At 38.5% G+C, this 16935-nt stretch overlaps 1 protein-coding gene across 1 annotated transcript in view; it reads right to left on the bottom strand.

The window, feature by feature from the left end:
- Positions 1 to 420: 420 nt before the first annotated feature.
- The window catches only part of SLC6A11 (solute carrier family 6 member 11), a 96194-nt gene continuing 79679 nt past the window's right edge, over positions 421 to 16935 (bottom strand). Inside the window, exons 12-15 of the mRNA XM_083488993.1 lie at positions 13126 to 13228; positions 11420 to 11520; positions 10213 to 10383; positions 421 to 5226 (exon numbers count right to left, since the gene is read on the bottom strand). Of these exons, the coding sequence (XP_083345119.1) occupies positions 5074 to 5226; positions 10213 to 10383; positions 11420 to 11520; positions 13126 to 13228 (528 nt within the window). The 3' untranslated portion in view covers positions 421 to 5073. The remainder of the gene's footprint in view (positions 5227 to 10212; positions 10384 to 11419; positions 11521 to 13125; positions 13229 to 16935) is intronic.

Below are 16935 nucleotides of genomic sequence, written 5' to 3'. Positions count from 1 at the left end.
CGACTAAACCATCTCTGTCAGAACCAGATTCTGGACCAGCAACTGCACATTAGTGCCAATAATAGTTGGCCTTGGTATGCTATTGCTTTATATGCTATGGTAGTGAATGCTTGAATACTTGTCTGTAATATGGGACTCCTCAGTTTGAATTTGTTCAAATATAATTGTAAAGGCTGTGCTAATATACCCATCAGCTTGTGCATGGAAATTTCAGTCCTTCTGGTTGCTGCAAAACAGTGTGTGTCCCTCCCCCACATGGGTCAACTTTGACAGGAGGGCAGATCCACTCATCTATCAGTCACCTGACACCATCATGACATCAAATGGTTGACAGGTGGGTGGCCCTCAGGCCCCCAAAGGTTCCCCACTCCTGTTATATAGGTATAGTAACATAAACAAAGTACAATGTGCCAAGCACAGTATGTTTACCCATTTTCTTTAATTTTTTAAAAAGGAGTAAGCAGACAAAATGTTGTGCTTTCTTGGATACCAAATAAAAACATTCTTTGTGTAAAACAGTACATAAATCTGGGCTCTTCTTTACTTATGAATAATACTGCATATATACTTCAGAAAAGGGCATTATTGTTTACTGCTGCATATCAAAAGAAATAATCACAATATCATTGTTGTTTATCTTCATATTCTTTTCCAGGAAAAAACAACAACAACAGAACTAGTCAGGAATTTCAACCCTTCCCAAACACTTTAAAACAAAAAATAAAAGCACAAGTGTTAAATGGGTCAAGTATTAAATGTGCACATTTACAAGCACAGCGAATTAGAAACACTGCTTTAGACCATGCCAAACCACATGTATGTGTATAAAGCTATTAGTGAAGTAGTTCATAGCAGCAGAGTAGGAATCATATTCCATAAATCGTACCTGGTTGGATGAAAACATTCCACATGTAACATTCCATATCCATGAACCATCTTCTCCCATCCACACCTATTTGGAAGTGGGAGTTACCTCTATATAGGGTTTTGGCCGAAAGATGCTTTAATTTAAATGAGTGTTGGGACTACCTCAAATTATTTGGACTATGGCTGGCTGATGCGGCAGTAATAAACACATGCATTGAAACATATCATTGCAAACTTTGGGAAATTCTTATATGTGAACAGTTCTGGTGAAGGTGATCACTTAAAACTATTTATTGTAGGCATCCAATACTTAAAAAATGCAGAGATATATTTTTCAGAGGTTCACTTGAAAACCATCCCTGTGTTTGCAGGGCATTTGAGCAAATGTGTGGACTCCCAGAGAAGAGACCACAATCACTTTGCTCCTCTTTGGTTGTTTTGCTGCTGCACTGAACTAAGCCGTGGTTTGGTTTAGCATGTTGTTTAAATCCAGGTTCATGTTTTACCTCTTCCAGACAAACCACACGCTGCAAACAATAGGTCAAACATTGGTTACATCTCATGGTTTGTCTGGAGAGAGCTAAACAATGAGGCCAGGTTAGGTTGCAGTGCAGCAGCAAAACGATTTGGGAAGACCAAAATAGCCATAATCTCCTCCGAAAAGCCATACACTTGCTTATCCACACTAAGCCATGATTTGACTGAGTGTTACATGTAAACTAAGGCAGTGAATAAAATAAGTTCAGAAATGAAGAATAGTCACCTTCCAAATTAACAGCTTGATTTTCTTTTGACTCATTAATTCTAGAACTTGAAAAGGTCAGTTCATTGATTTAAGCAGTGGATAGTTGTCCTACCAAAATGTGTAAATAATAAAAAATACCAATAATAATATTTTGTTACTAATTATTATGGTCAGGAGATTCAAGAAGAGCAAATAAAGTATATGGTTTTCTTTCTCATTTCTTTCTGAACCTATAACACCTATAGAAGGAAGAAATGAAACTGCAAAGGTGCAGTTAAGGGGTTATTTGAACCACTAGTTATAATTAGTTCAATAAGGTTGACAGGTGAGATGGATGACATACAGCATCTTTGAATATGGACCACTGAGGTCAATGAAACTTACTCTCAGGAAAATATATATAGGATTATAGCCTAAAAGTAGATGGGTTTTGGTCTCTGTGTTGCTCCCCATTATGCACTTCTGAAGAACTTGTTCCTCGTAAAGTAATACACATTATAGTTGTTCTTTATAGTGGCATGCTATTTTAAGGTTGTTACCAGAAATAGTATGAAAACTGGTGCTTTAGCTATACAGTATACAGATATGCTTGGTGGAATGTGCCATAAATATTGAAGTAAATTCACTGCAAAAAGCTACTTTGAGTCTAGTAGCCTAGCTGAGAGACCCTATAGATTGGCCAGTCCATTAAGCAACATAATTGATGACTCTCAACTTTGTACAACATTCACTCCTGAATTCTAAGTCCATTTTATTTGTATTCAGGTGCAAGTTAAAATCACATTACCTATATTTCCCATTTGTAAAACAGGCTAGATACGTATTCTATGCTGAAATGTGTATCAGTTTCAGAAATACTTAAGACAAAGGCATTCTGCCTATGGTGGAAGATTTATGTTATCATGGATACCTGTCCAGGAGTACTCGGAATGTGTCAATATAGCTTACTTATCATAAAAATGGTTTTAATCTACTTGCCCTGTTAGACCCACAATCATGCTGATTGACTGGTAGCTGGGTGCGTTTTTCCATAAAGTGTTTAAGGCATGCATGCTTATGGATGGATTTGAGATTCTAATCTATTTTTAGTAATTATGAATAGTGGGCCCAGGTGGCAGCTATTATAGATACAACAAGGAATACAGTGATATATTAAAATGTCATATAAATGTTTTGTATTGTCCCTATCACATTCATCAATGTTTTTAACAACATATTCTTACTTTCAGTAGCTTTTAAAAAGTCCTTATGGATACCAAAGCCTGACTCCATCATCTCCTGCTGTCCAATTATACCTCATTTTCAACGTCACATGCAGAATATCATGCACAAATTCATACACATTTCGCTGTGAAGACATGTAAATATCCAAATGGTGAGACATTTTATGCAGTCACTGGGGTCAAGCAAAGAGAGATAAAATGTGGAAGTTTTTTTAAAATCCTGTGATACAGCACCTGTGAATTCAAACTCTATTAAGGTCACAGCTATATTAATAGCTCTTTTATATATAAAAATAATTTTTAAAGTGAGTTCAGTAAAAAATAACTTCTACAAATGTCGTTAGCAGGTCAGGGGAAGCAGGATATTGAGATGTAGTTTTCCCATTTTGCTCCAAAATGAGGAGGTGTTGCCTTCCCTGCTTTACAAGTCAAAGACATGATCCACTACGTCTGGACATCCACAGAACATCTACAAGAGTGGCCAAGAGCTGTCTCATGTTTAGAAATAAATTAACTTCTTTTCTTGGAACAGAAGACCCCATGATATATTAGAAGCTGCTTTTGAAACCCCTGCAAGCTTCAAAGATAACTTCCATGAGGTGTGGGAGCTGCTGTTCAAGACATGCAGGTCCAAAGTCTAGCTTTGTCATCCAGCTAGTCAGTTATTTGGGCTGCATTCAATGGGCAAGGTTGGAATCAGATCCAGAGAATTGTTCACAAAGGCATTGGGTGGTATTCAGCTAAATAAATGTGCAACTGGAATGACTTCTACTTCTGCATCAGGACTTCTTCCTACTCTCTTCTTCCATTGTGTGGTCTGCAGCATCCCCAAATTTGCTCTGGATGATTGAGAGAATCGCCCAAACAGATGTTGGAGTGGGCACAGCAGGAGGAGAGTGCAAAAAAAGAAGAAGTCCTGTTTCATAAGCGCAAGTCATTCTGCTTGCACAAAGCACTGCTTAGCACTACTTAGAATACAACCCTTTGCCTCCAAACCTGTGACAGCATGTTTGCAAAATGTCAGAGTTAAACATGGGCAATTCAGGTTGTTTTTATGTCACTTCATTCAGTAGAAAAGCAAAAGGTAGAGGAGGGTGGCTGGTGGGCAGCACTGGCCTCCCTCTGTTTGGACACTGATGTTTTAACCATTTTATACTCCCATAATGAAGAGAAACAGAAGAGTTGATGGGAGAAAGAGGCAGCAGGCAGGTATGTGACACAACCACATAATTCAATGGGTAGCGCACACTTCAGAATGACACCCATATATCCACATGCAACGGAGTGCCTTTCAGAACCACACTGGCCACCACAAACCTGCTGGTTCATGCATGTTTCTGACAGCTGACAGTTGCAGTGGCAACTTGTGGCACAACAGAACTGGGGAAATCACAAGGCATAGAGAACATGAAGATATTGGGGGCAGTGGTGGAGGAGTGGGGTACACTGGCAGATGAAGGTAAGTAGTGGGAACTGAGCCAGAGGGGTGCGTGTGTGAAAAACAGAATGAGAATGAATTGAGGATGAGTCAGGTACATGCTTGTGTATCTGTGCGAATGAAAGAAAAAGGCTCTACCTGCCCACTTTTGATGTTGGCTTTGCCCATTGCCAGTATGCAGTTCCCATTCACCTTCTTCCAAGGAAATAAGGGCCTCAACTTTAAAAAGGTTGCCCACCCTGATGGAAGGACTGCCAGGGTTTGAGTCTAGTGACATTTGGCAAACTCATTCACTGGACTGGGCCCAAATTCAGAAACAGAGCTACACATCCAAAGACAATTCCCTTAGATATTAATAGGAGGACATTGTAATCCCCTTTATATACATACAGTAGAAGCTGAAATAGTCTGAGATGCTCACAAATTAGAATGTGTATAGCTATACAACACCATACCTTTTTTCTTTTTTTAAAAAAACCAAAAGTATAAAAGTTTTACAACACATTATACAGGTCCTTCTAGGATCTATAAAACACTTACTGAAATCACCATATTACAAGGCATCACTAACAATTCTATTTCATTTTATATATATATATATTTATATTTATATATAATCGTTACTTATATAATAATTAAAAAAATCACTTTTAAACAAGTATACAAGTTCACTTTAAAATTAACTTGTTAATAAAGTTGTGCAAAACAAGCTGGCCTCTATAATTAAGTGAAGTATTTTATTTATTTATTTACTTATTTATTTATACAAAAAACAACAACAACAGAAGAAGAAAGTTCTTTCAGAAGTGCGTCTCTTTTTCTGTGATGGCTGAAATGTTGCCATCACCTTTCAGTTTGGCATCGCAGTCATTTACTGTAGCAGCATATGCACCTGCTCCACATTTTCCTCTCATCTTCAGGTCTGGGCTGGCCACAATCAACTTTCTAAATTTCTGGGAGCAGGGAATGAAGAAAATGGAAGGTGTTAGCCATTTCTGTAACCTGGTCACAAGCACACTCCATCCAGATCAGGGGCTTGGAACTTCCAGTCCTCTCTATCTGGCTCTAAGGACTCTTCCAAGCACTGGCGGAGGAAGAGGCGTGTGGGGGGAGCACGCCGCCCCCGGCAGTGCGATCCCAGCAGGGTGCCATCGCGGCTGCCCCCCCCCGCCCGCACTGGGCGCCATGCCCCCGGGACATGCGCCAGCCCCGCCCCCGCCTGCTCTCTGCCACTGCTTCCTTTTTTAAAAAAGTTTTTATTTCACTTTAATACATCACAAAAAAGAGAAATACGAAAATAAACAAACATCCATCACCACTTGGCAACTAAAAACAACAACAAAGACAAAAAATACAAAAAACAAACAAACAATAAATTGAATAGTGTTCATGATACTTTGGCATAAAAATGGCCTTTTTTCTGTAGACCTGACTTCCTGTCTACTCCTTACTTCTATTTCTCATCAGTTGTTCACTGCCATATCATAACATATTTTGGTTTTAATATTATTTATTTTATTATGGGTTTACCATCAAACTTGAAACTCCTACCGAAGTTATTCAAATGCTGCTACAGAGTTTAAACTGTCATTACTATTTTTCAAATAATTTTTAAAGACTTCCCATTTTGAAATAAATACTTCCTTTTATTTTTTATTCTTTCTGATAGATTGTCTAATTCCGCATATTCAAGCATTTTTTGAGTCCACTCTAATCTAGAAGGGACTTTATCAGTTTTCCAATTTGTCGCAATGAGCACTCTTGCTGCGACTGTGGCGTATAGAAAAATTTCCTTTGCCTTTTTAGGGACATCTGCATCTGTGATTCCCAATAGGTAGGCTTCTGGTTTTTTGTTGAAAGATATTTTTAACATTTTTTTCCAATTCAGAATGAATATCCTCCCAAATATTTCAGAATGAATATCCTCCCAAATATTTCTTTACATTGCCACCAAATATGATATAGATCACCTGGCTTTACTTTACACCTCCAACAATTACTTGGTACACTTTTATATATCTTGGAGAGCTTCCAAGAGTTATATACCATCAATGTTGCATTTTAAGAAAGTTCTCTCTTAAAGAATAACAAGCTGTAAATTTCCAACTTGTTTTCCACAGATTTCCCCACTGTTTCATGGTTATTGTATGCCCAGAGTCTTGCGACCATTTAACCATAGCTGCAGTGACCTCTTCCTCCTTGACTTCTCATTCAAGGAGGAGTCGGTACGCTTTGGAGAGTGTTTTAGAGTTGGAATTCACTAGGTCAGATTCAAATCTAGAAATCTCTGTGGCAAAACCTTTTTGTTTATCTATTTTGAATGTCTCATATAATTGATGGTATTGAAACCAATCTGTTATGTACTCCCTCATTTCCTCAGAGCTTTTTAACTTAAATTTATTAGCTTCTTCCTTTAGGAGTAATTTTTATGATGGCCATGTTCCCTGGGTATTTTTTCTCTTTACTGCACAGGCCTCCATCGGGAAATTTTTGGTTCTAGCAAGTTTTTATATTTCTCCCACACAACAAACAATGATTTCGTAATAATATGATTTGTAAAGCCTCTATGGATTTTAGCTTTCTCGTAAGCCAAATACGCATGCCAACCCCGTCGGTTGTCAAAACCCTCCAGATCCAATAGGTCCGAATCCTGCAATGTACACCATTCTTTCAACCAGGTGAAGCAGGCCGCATCATAATACAATTTAAGGTTGGGCAGGGAGAAGCCTCCTCTTTTATATCAATTAAAATCTGATGTTTAACTCTAGATCTCTTCCCCTGCCAAACAAATTTAGAAATGTCTTTTTGCCAATTTTTGAGGCAGCCTGCTCCACCCAGTATCAGAATCATTTGAAGAAAAAAAAAATCAACCTGAGGAGCACGTTCATCTTTATAATGGATATCCTCCCTAAAATTGATAACTTCAGCCTGCTCCAAATCTCAAGGTTTCTTTTTATCTCTGACCATACTTTTGTATAATTGTCCTGGAATAGATTTATGTTTTTAGGGGTAAACCATATACCTAAATACTTTGCTTTGTTACATATCCTCAGGCCCGATCTTTTTTCTAGGTCTTCTTTTTCCTGTGAAGATATATTCTTGACCAATAATTTTCTTTTTGTGGTATTCAATTTAAAACCAGCAACTTCTCCAGAATTCTTAATCAAGTCTAATATGCTCATTAAACTTTCTTTGGTGTTTTCGGTCATTATTAATAGGTCATCAGCAAAGGCCTTGAGTTTGTAGGATTTATTTCCCAATGTTATTCCTTTGACCAGCTGGTCTCCTCGTATCCGGATATTTAGGACTTCCATTACCATAATAAATATTAAGGGAGATAATCGGCAGCCTTGCTGGATCCCCTCACTTATTTTGAATTCATCTGTGATTTTAACGTTGATTATTAATTCAGCTGATTGTTCCAAATAGATGACATTTATTCCTTTACAGAGATTTTCGCCAGTTCCGATTTCTTGAATTAGTTTTTTCATAAACTTCCAGGATACCTGGTCAAATGCCTTTTCAGCATCCACCAACATAATAGCGGCTGGTTTATCAATTTTATAATCAAGATATTCTAAGACATTTATCACACACCGGAGGTTAGTTTGCATATGGTGCCCTGGGAGGAAAACTATTTGATCTTTATGGATTATTTCTTTTATAACTGTTTTAAGACTGTTTTCAATAATGTCTGCAAATATCTTGTAGTCCTTATTTAGCAGGGCAATAGGTCTGTAGTTCACCATGCTTAAAGGGTCAGATCCTTGTTTATGAATAAGGGTAATGAAACTTTCTTTCCACGAGCTCAGTAGTATTCCATTTTGTAGAATGTCATTCATTGTATCTTTCATAGGTAGAAACTGTGGGATGTAAGAATCAGGTGCAGTCAAATACAACGTTGCTAGAGTAGACATGAAGGTTGTGTCTCAGTACTCCAGCCGGAAGTTCCTGCTTTCCAGGACTGAGACGAAACTTCCTATGTGTAACTTGAGATGGGTGTGGCCTCTCCTGAAGTAGAAATAACCAGAACCACAGGCTGGCGGCCATCTTGTTTCTTCTTGTCTCTATCAATGCCATCTTAACAACAGCACTACTAAGATGCACCCTTGGCTCCAGGCCAAGAGAAGAAAAAGGGGGCTTTCTCCCATAAGGAGACAGTCACCACATTTAAACTATGTTCTAACCTTTTAAGTCTACCCTCTGGGAAACTTTGTGTGAACAGATTACTTGTGAGTAAACGTTTTATACTTTACAGAAGACTGTGTAGCGTCTTATTTTAGGAGGGTTTAAATGGGGAAAATACCAGGAAATATTTACAGAGACTCTAATGAGTCTGAGCAAGCTATCTGCTGTGCGTGTGTTTAAAAGAAAAAAGGGGAATGTTAACTCTGCTGATTTTGTTGAACTTGAAGACAAGTTGGAACAGGGTATCTTAGATAATATATCCTCCCCCACATTCCTAAACATTCCCACAGAAACAGTGAGTGTTCTAATTTTTTATAATAAATAGCCAGTATACCGCCCGGACCCGGTGTTTTCCCGATTTTCGATCTTTGCATTGCTTGTTGCACCTCCATAGCGGTTACTGGTGAATTCAATGTGGCGATTTTCTCCTTGGGAATTATTGGCAGATTACTTTTGTTTAAGTATTCATTTATTTTCTCTATTTTCTCTGGTTCTTCTTTGTATAACTCTTTATAAAAATGAGTGAATCTCTTACTAATTTCTTTCGGGTCTTGAATCCAGGTCTCATCTATTTTAATTCTGTTGATGATTCTTTCATCTTTTTCAGTTCCCAGGCTAGAAGTCTACCTGGTTTGTTTGCAGATTCAAAGCTTCTATGTTTTAACCTTTTGATCTTCCATTCTATTTCTTCATTTATAATCATTGAAAATTGTGTACGTAGGATTTTTATATTTTGCTTTATTATTTCGTCCTCTGGTTTTTGAAATAATTTCTTTTCATTATCTCTGATTTCCTCCCATATTTCCATTTTCTTCTTCTCCTTTATTTTCCTTTGGTAAGCACTTTGTTGGATGAAGAAGCCTCTTATAACCACTTTACTCGTATCCCCGACTATTTTTATATCCGTCCCTTGATTTAAGTTAAATTTAAAGTTTTCTTCTAAAATTTGATTGGCCTTCTGTGCTGTCTTTTTGTCATTCAATACATTCTTGTTGAGCCGCTATCTTTTAGTTTTTTCTTCCCCTCCTTTAAACTTAATCCATACCGGGTTATGGTCTGAGATTGTTCTTGGGTGGATTTCAACTTTCTTAATATTACCTAATAGGTCTTTTGAGGCCCAAATTGCATCTTTTCTTCCAGCCGAGTTGTGAGGATCTGAGTAATGCGTAAATTCTTTATCTATTGGGTGTTTAAACCTCCCGGTATCATTCAGATTCAGGCGGTCTATTAATTGAAAAAAGGAGTTTGGGAGTTTGTCTTGTCTTGTTGCTTTCATTTTCTTTTTTTTTTCTTTTTTTTTCTTTTTTTTTTTTTGCTGTTCTATGCATGCCCGGGTTCACTACTCCGTTAAAGTCATCTAATAAAATATGTTTATCTCCAAGATATTCTAGGATTTTTTCTTCCAAGAACTGATAGAATACCGCCTGCATGTGGGGGTGGGGTGGGGAAGCTTAATAAGACAAAACACGCTCATCCAAACCAGGGCAGAGTTGAACCTACCATTGTTATTTCTAATGTTTTAGTCACTGAACATCTGTGACAATGCAACCCACTGTTCTTTTCTTTTTCATAATTATTACTATGAAACTTCCCAGGATCACAGCCAAAGTGGATACGTGGATTGTTGACTACAGTTACATCACAGAAACTGGTCTGGATGCATAGACACCAGCTTAGATTTCATAACTTCTGAATAGCTCAATATGTTCACCTACTCTATCAAGCAATAATAGTCTGAAAACATTCCTTACCTCTACGATAGTTCCTTCTGTCTTCCACAATTTAATACAGATCCACAAAGGAATGCAAACCATGGAGGAGAGAGCCATCATCCACCCAATGCCATAACCCCAGTCTGGGTATATATAAACGTTGTTGTATTTCAAAGGCTTGTATTTCACCAGGAAGAAGATGAAGATTCCCTGAAATGGAGATGATCATTTTATCCATTTTTGGAAACAACACATAGATATTTAGGAAACTTATTCACCCCAGTTCACTGAATTGCTACATTCAGCTTTCAAGACAGGTAGCAAGCAGGCAGGCAGGGCAGGCTTCCTTCCTTCCTTCCTTCCTTCCTTCCTTCCTTCCACTGGAACTTCCTTTCACATTTAATCTCAGTCTTCATTTAAGGACCATAGAAATTGGCCTCCCCCTCCCCCAATTTGACAGCAAGTTACAGCTGTGCTGAAGAGACCCATGGGAGGGGATCTGCTTTGTGGCTTGTGCACACACAAGAGGGGGGTCATAATTCTCTCATGCCCCACCAGCTGTATCACCCACAAATGCATCACATTGTATATTACTTTTGAAGGCCCTTGAGAAATTGCACCAAGAATGGGAACCTCCCCCTCCACAAAAGCCCCAGGGTGTGTGAGGACTACCACACATAAGCCTTTGGATTCCAGCCCTTAATTTGTGTATACAGTTCAGTTCAGTTCCATAGTAAGTAACAACATAGTAGCATACAATTGTTCCAATACTACCTACACATGAATTTATAATAGACACCTTGAGTGCACAAGAAACCACTAAGGTGTGGGAACAGAAATGTGTGAACACATAAAAAGAAGTTGTCATACCTCATCATACTGTAGGGGGGTGGGGGAAGAGGAAGAGGAAGAAAAGAAAAAGTAGGGGCTACTGAAGTCTAAAACCAATAGCAAAGAAATACCTAAATAATTTAAAATAATGAAATAAACAACACCTGCTTGAAAATTAAATAAGTCTTTAAATCACTTTTTTATTTAATTTATGAGGAATTGTTGCTTTTTTTTACTGATACCAGGAAGTTAAACTATTTTGCATTTTGGAGGTGTACTTCCTGTTCCAACACATGTGTGTGGCTCCATGATTATGCTCTATTTCTTCAAAAGACTTCCCAAAAGTCTTTGGGAAAAGGTTCTGCCAAGGACCTTACAGATTGCACTATCATTTTATCACACTTTCATTACTTACAGCGCAAATGCCAGGAGTGAGGAACATCCAACACCATTTAAATAATGCCAGTGGTCTGTACCCAATCATATCTTCAATGTTGTCATAAAAACGATTGCTTCCTGTATAAAACCAATAGAAAAATTATTAGAAAATGAATATAGGTCACCAGGGCTTATGTTACTGGATGTAGCTTCATTAGAATTTATGCTTTCGTTCTTAGAATATTCCTTGCCTCTGCCATTGGCAAGGAAAGCCTGAAAACACGAGGTAAATGCAGTTGGTGGGAATGAGATTAAAATCTGCCCCCCCCCCATTTTCACAATCTCATTCACAACTAGCATATATAAGAAACGTTTTTTGGAGGGCCTGCTGAAAAATTGAAGCCCTCCTTTACCTTTAGTGGGGTCTGCAGAGATGATACAGCTGCTACCTGCCCAGCAGATGGAGACCTTTGGTAGAAATGTTATTTCCACCAGAATTATTTACCCCTGGAATGATGCTATAGAAGAACATAATGTCATTCTGAGAGAACTACTTGATGAAAAAATAGCAACCAGTATGGAGGCTGCCAAGTATTTACCCAAGAACTCCCCTAGAATGATGGTATGTCATCCAGCGGCACTGAGGTGGAAAGAAAACAGTGGCTGGAGCTTATAGACGCCAGGAAGAGATTTGATGCTGTCACTGCCACAGGCAGTGTCTAGCATACCTTTTTCCAAAAGCAAAACAAAAAGAATTGAAAGAGTTATCAAAGATAAAGGAGGGAATCTGAAAGTTAAAAAAAGTATTTTTCACCCTTTTATGATTCTTCTTTACATGCCAAAGATGAGTTTCTTCAGTGAAATTTCAGCTGAGCACTAATAGTTTTAGTATCTTCAGCATTAAGTGGGAGTAGGAGGTAAAAATACAACACCTCTGCTAGGTGGCCATTCTGCCATCCTTGAAGAAGAGAAGTACGGTTCCATTAGTTTCATGGTTGTATCCAGTGGTTTCTCTCCACTGACAGAAGGAATGTAAGTTGATTTTCATAGATTCTTCCTTTCTTCTGCAACCCCTTCACCACCAACCATGCTGTCCCAAAGGTGCCCCAACCCTCTGTGTTAGATTTGGGAAGGGTGCTGGGAATCAATTAAAGTCACCTCTTCCCGTTTCTGCTCTTGGAAGCTCCCACTGGATCAAAAAGCCTTCTGTCAACAAAGGGACACGGCTGGATACAAACCCAAATGGTTTGGCTGAATTTAACTGCACAAACGGCATGTAGTACTAACATAAACCTTGGCATCCAGAGAAAGGCATGTAACACTACTCCACATATTACAATGGAGTAGAGGAAGAATGTGCAAGCTGTGTTTTTTCTAGCATAGCATAGAAAAAGGACTTGTGAAGATAAGATGTACAAGCTACAGGCATAAGAGCAGCAGATTTATCTCAGACTCACAACTTCCTTTTCATATGTTATATTAGATGCATAATTAGAGAAAGTACAACTTGTACGGACTCTTCTGGTACTACGAAATGAAGATTAACATGTGAAAAGGATCCACCAGAAGGGGAAATATATACAACTTGCAATATGAAAACAAGACTGTGAAAAAGACTGATCCTTGAAATCCACAGGATGATATATGGCAAGGTAGGCTATGGAAAACACGGTAAGGCTCATTCTAAAAATGCATGACGTGATTTCAGAATTAGCCCCAATGTTGCAAGAATTGCTGACTTACCGTAAAACCAGCCAATGCAGACACATTCAAATATAGCAACAAAAAGAAGGCACATTCCACTGGCTGCGTAGGAATCAAACAACTGGAAAACATACATTCCACCCTGGAAGATAAACAGTTAAAAACAGGAAAAATTGAGTGCGGATAACACTTTACAGCTGAAATAAGGTTTCCCTCCACTTGGGAAATTTCTGAACCAGCTGATATTTTGGACTACAGCAACTATCAGTCCCAGGTGGCAAAGCCAATGGCCAAGGGTGGTGGATGTTGTAGTTGAAAACACCTGGAGTGCACCAAGTTGGTGAACGAGACATAAATTATGTCTGCTTGCTTAGGTTTAAGGGTCAAATGAGATGCAATGTTAAATGCATGCTTGTATTTATGGAACCATTAAAAGCAAACATCATCTGTTTGAGGCGTGACTGATCATTCTCAACGGAGGAGGGATTTAATTATTTCCTCCCTGGTTCCTTTCCTCAGGACTGGAGCAGGAAATAAAAGAGTTTTAAAAGCGCTCCATGCCTGTTGTGATCTTGAGAATTATTACACCACACAAAATATACTATTAAAGAAAACCATGCTTTGTTGTTTTTTTTTAAGAAACCCTGCATGTTTGTTTTGTCTTTTGGCAATCCTTTGCTTTGCTATGTTTTATACCATGTTCTTCCCTCCTTTTATTTTATTTAAGAATTGTATTGCCAGAAGGGTAACAATATTCAACCCAAGAAACTTCCCACATTGTTTTTTGGAAACAGGCCCTTTGTCCATGTTAGAAGGCGAATGAAACTGTGAGAGACAAAAATCTCCTGTCTTAAAGAAGTTCTTCCTCACACCTTGTGCTTATTTTTGGAGCATACACTTGATAGTGATGACATTTGTCCTTGGCAGCAGGTTCAGACACAACGTGAAATATAAATTCTCCTTCTAAACACCCAGGAATTTTAAGGCAATATCTGTTTCATAAAAAGTCTTACACTGTATTAGCCCATAAGCAGTGTACATTTCCATACACATAGTAAACATCTGGAGTGGAGGGGGGGGGGACAGGCGAAGATGTCTTATACTTTAATTTATGATGACAGAGCACTAAGCATTGCTCTTTCGAGATGTGTTTCCAACTGCATATATTCAGGTTTAAGTTGCTAATCACTGAAAACACTTTTAGTCTCTGAAGTATATGAATATTATATGAATATTCAGATTTGTTCAGTTGTGTGTTGCATGAGCAAGTACAAAACCACAGACAGTATTCTGGGTGAATGGCATCTATCAGGGTGCATGGAACAGTTTCATGAAAGGGTAAGATATGAATGTAACTTGTAAGAACATAAGAAGAGCCTTCTGGATCCAGCCAATTGGCCATCTAGTCCATAATCCTGTTCTCCCAGTGGCCAACAGATGCTTGAGAACAAGAGCATTATCTTCTTCTGTGGTTTCCAGCAATTGGTTTTCAGAAGAATACTGCCTCCGAACATGGAGGCAGAGTAATCTATGCTCCTTTAGATGATCAAAATCTTAATCTATGTGCTAGTGCTATTGTGTCGCCGACACCAGTATCTTTCTTATAATAACAGCAAGTAAGAAACTTTAGATATTATCATATGAGTGCATATGGTGAGGGACTTGGGAATACAAAGCTTCCGAGTCAAAAGTTAATCTTCAACAGTCAGCCCAAGTCAGAAATATCGAATGGGACACTAGCCATTTATCTCCTCAGCTAATTATTGAGGCTGTCTTGAGAGCTGGCCTAGATCCAGGCTTTGCAGTGGCAAACTGAGACTGAAATTCATTGCACAACAAACCCTTTTCAGTATTGCTTGCAAGTGCTCCCAAGGAATCAAGTCCTCTTGAACAGGAGCGAATTTCTGCACCCTGCGCCAAGCTCCTCGGAACGTTTTGGAAAGAGATCTAAAGAAATTATTTACATGGTGGAATGTTGCACAACAGTGCCATTTGGTGGCACATGATGCACACTGCAACTTGATTTATACCGCGGAGTGCCTATTTCACAGCATACATTGCACTCTTCCCGGCAGCAGAAACAGCAGCAGCTGCCGTGCTGGGATTTGGAACAATTTGCTTCTCTTTTTCCTGCAGCCCATCAAAAACGGTTGGGTAAGCACGAAAGTACTAACAACTGAATACTATGGTTCCATTCTACACAACAGAATGGGGAAGATGAATTAATCACCATGAAAAATAGCTTATTCCTTGATGCTTAGTCCAGCCTCAAGCAGGATTGGCAGCCCGAATCCAAACAAAAACAACTAAGAGCCTGACTCTGAAACTGTGAGAAGAGTAACAACTGTACATGGAAACAAGGTGGACTTGCTTGAAAAATACACAGAAAAGGAAGGAGAAAATTTGACAACAAAGCTGGATTGTATTTCTATATGGCAATTGATGGAAAACAGCAACAGTGGTGAGAGGTTTATTGCTCTCCTTCCTGGCTTCCCTTGGGCATCTCTTTGGCCACTGTGGCCTCAGTGCTGGATTGGATAGGCCTTTGGTTTAAACTAGCTGTGTGGATGCACACTTCAGAGTGCTTATGCTTGTGTGGGCAATAATGTGCTCAAAAGATTGAAACTAAATGCAAAACATATTGGAGTGGTTGCAAAATGTCTATTCTACAAAGGGAAGCAGTCATCCTGTTTGCAGAAGGGACTCAGTGGTCTCCCTTAAGCAAGAGTGAACGTTGACCAGAATATCAACTCATATGTATATGGTCATACACCTCTCTATTTTATTATTATTATTATTATTATTATTATTATTATTATTATTATTATTATTATTGAAAGGCAAAGGTTGGAAAGCTTGGTATTCAGTTTTAAATGGACATTCAATAACCTCATTTTTTTTTTGTTCTAGTGAAATACTATTGTCTCCCAAATTAATAATTAGCCTAATAATAATATCCAATACAGTATGCTGTGCAGTTTTAAATGTTAACATCCTGAAATACAAATTCAGGATGTTGTTATGTAGGAAACTAGTCATTAAGTGTAGATAATAGATATCTATAGCACAATTACTTGGTCATATGTACAGAAAACCCTTGCAAGATGGTGATTAATGATCTGTTTTCTTCTAACAGCCTCAGGTAATGCCAATGCATGTAATGAATCTTAAATGTATACATTTGTTTATTTACATCTTACTAGTTAGGCTGGGAAGGACCTCTACTGATGCTAGATCCTGCAAACTTGAAGGGAAAATGTCTGCCCTCAACTCCCTACTCTGAGCAATTCCATCTTTAGTACATGCCTTAGCTTCTCCAAACCCTGTTTATTCATCCATTATTATAAAATATATTCTACCCTTCAATGCAACTGTCACTGTATTGTAAAAATACAATAAAATATGATGCCATTTAAAATCACAAATAAAAAACCTAAAAGGAGCAGATCTATAAAATAGCACAATAATTAAAAAGAAAGAAAGAAAGAAACAGTTCAGTCAGATTGGAACAATAAATAGTAGTGTGCTGAACATTTTGCAGGGTTGAATTCAAAGTCACGCTATAGCAAGCTTTCTGTGTATGCAAGCATATCCGCTTCCCAATGGAATGACCCCCCCTCCCCTTGTGTGTTGTTTTGGGGGTTCTCCCAACACTCCCAGAGCCAATTTCAGGGAGTTTGCTGGGGGAGGGGGGGGGGAAAGCCTCATTGCATAAGAATAAGCAGTAGCCGTTGCACAAGGCTTCCACTGATGGGGTTCATTAGGTGAGCTCCACCAACTATTTTAATTTTCAGCAACTTAAGAGATGGTGTGGGGTGAAGCAGATGCCTGGCGTGCTCTGGTCCATGG

The sequence above is a fragment of the Podarcis liolepis genome (genome assembly GCF_965112155.1).
Source record: "Podarcis liolepis genome assembly, chromosome: 2".
Classification (NCBI taxonomy): Eukaryota; Metazoa; Chordata; class Lepidosauria; order Squamata; family Lacertidae; genus Podarcis; species Podarcis liolepis.
The sequence above is the reverse complement of the archived record's forward strand: the minus strand, read 5'-3'. Positions and strand labels throughout refer to the sequence as shown.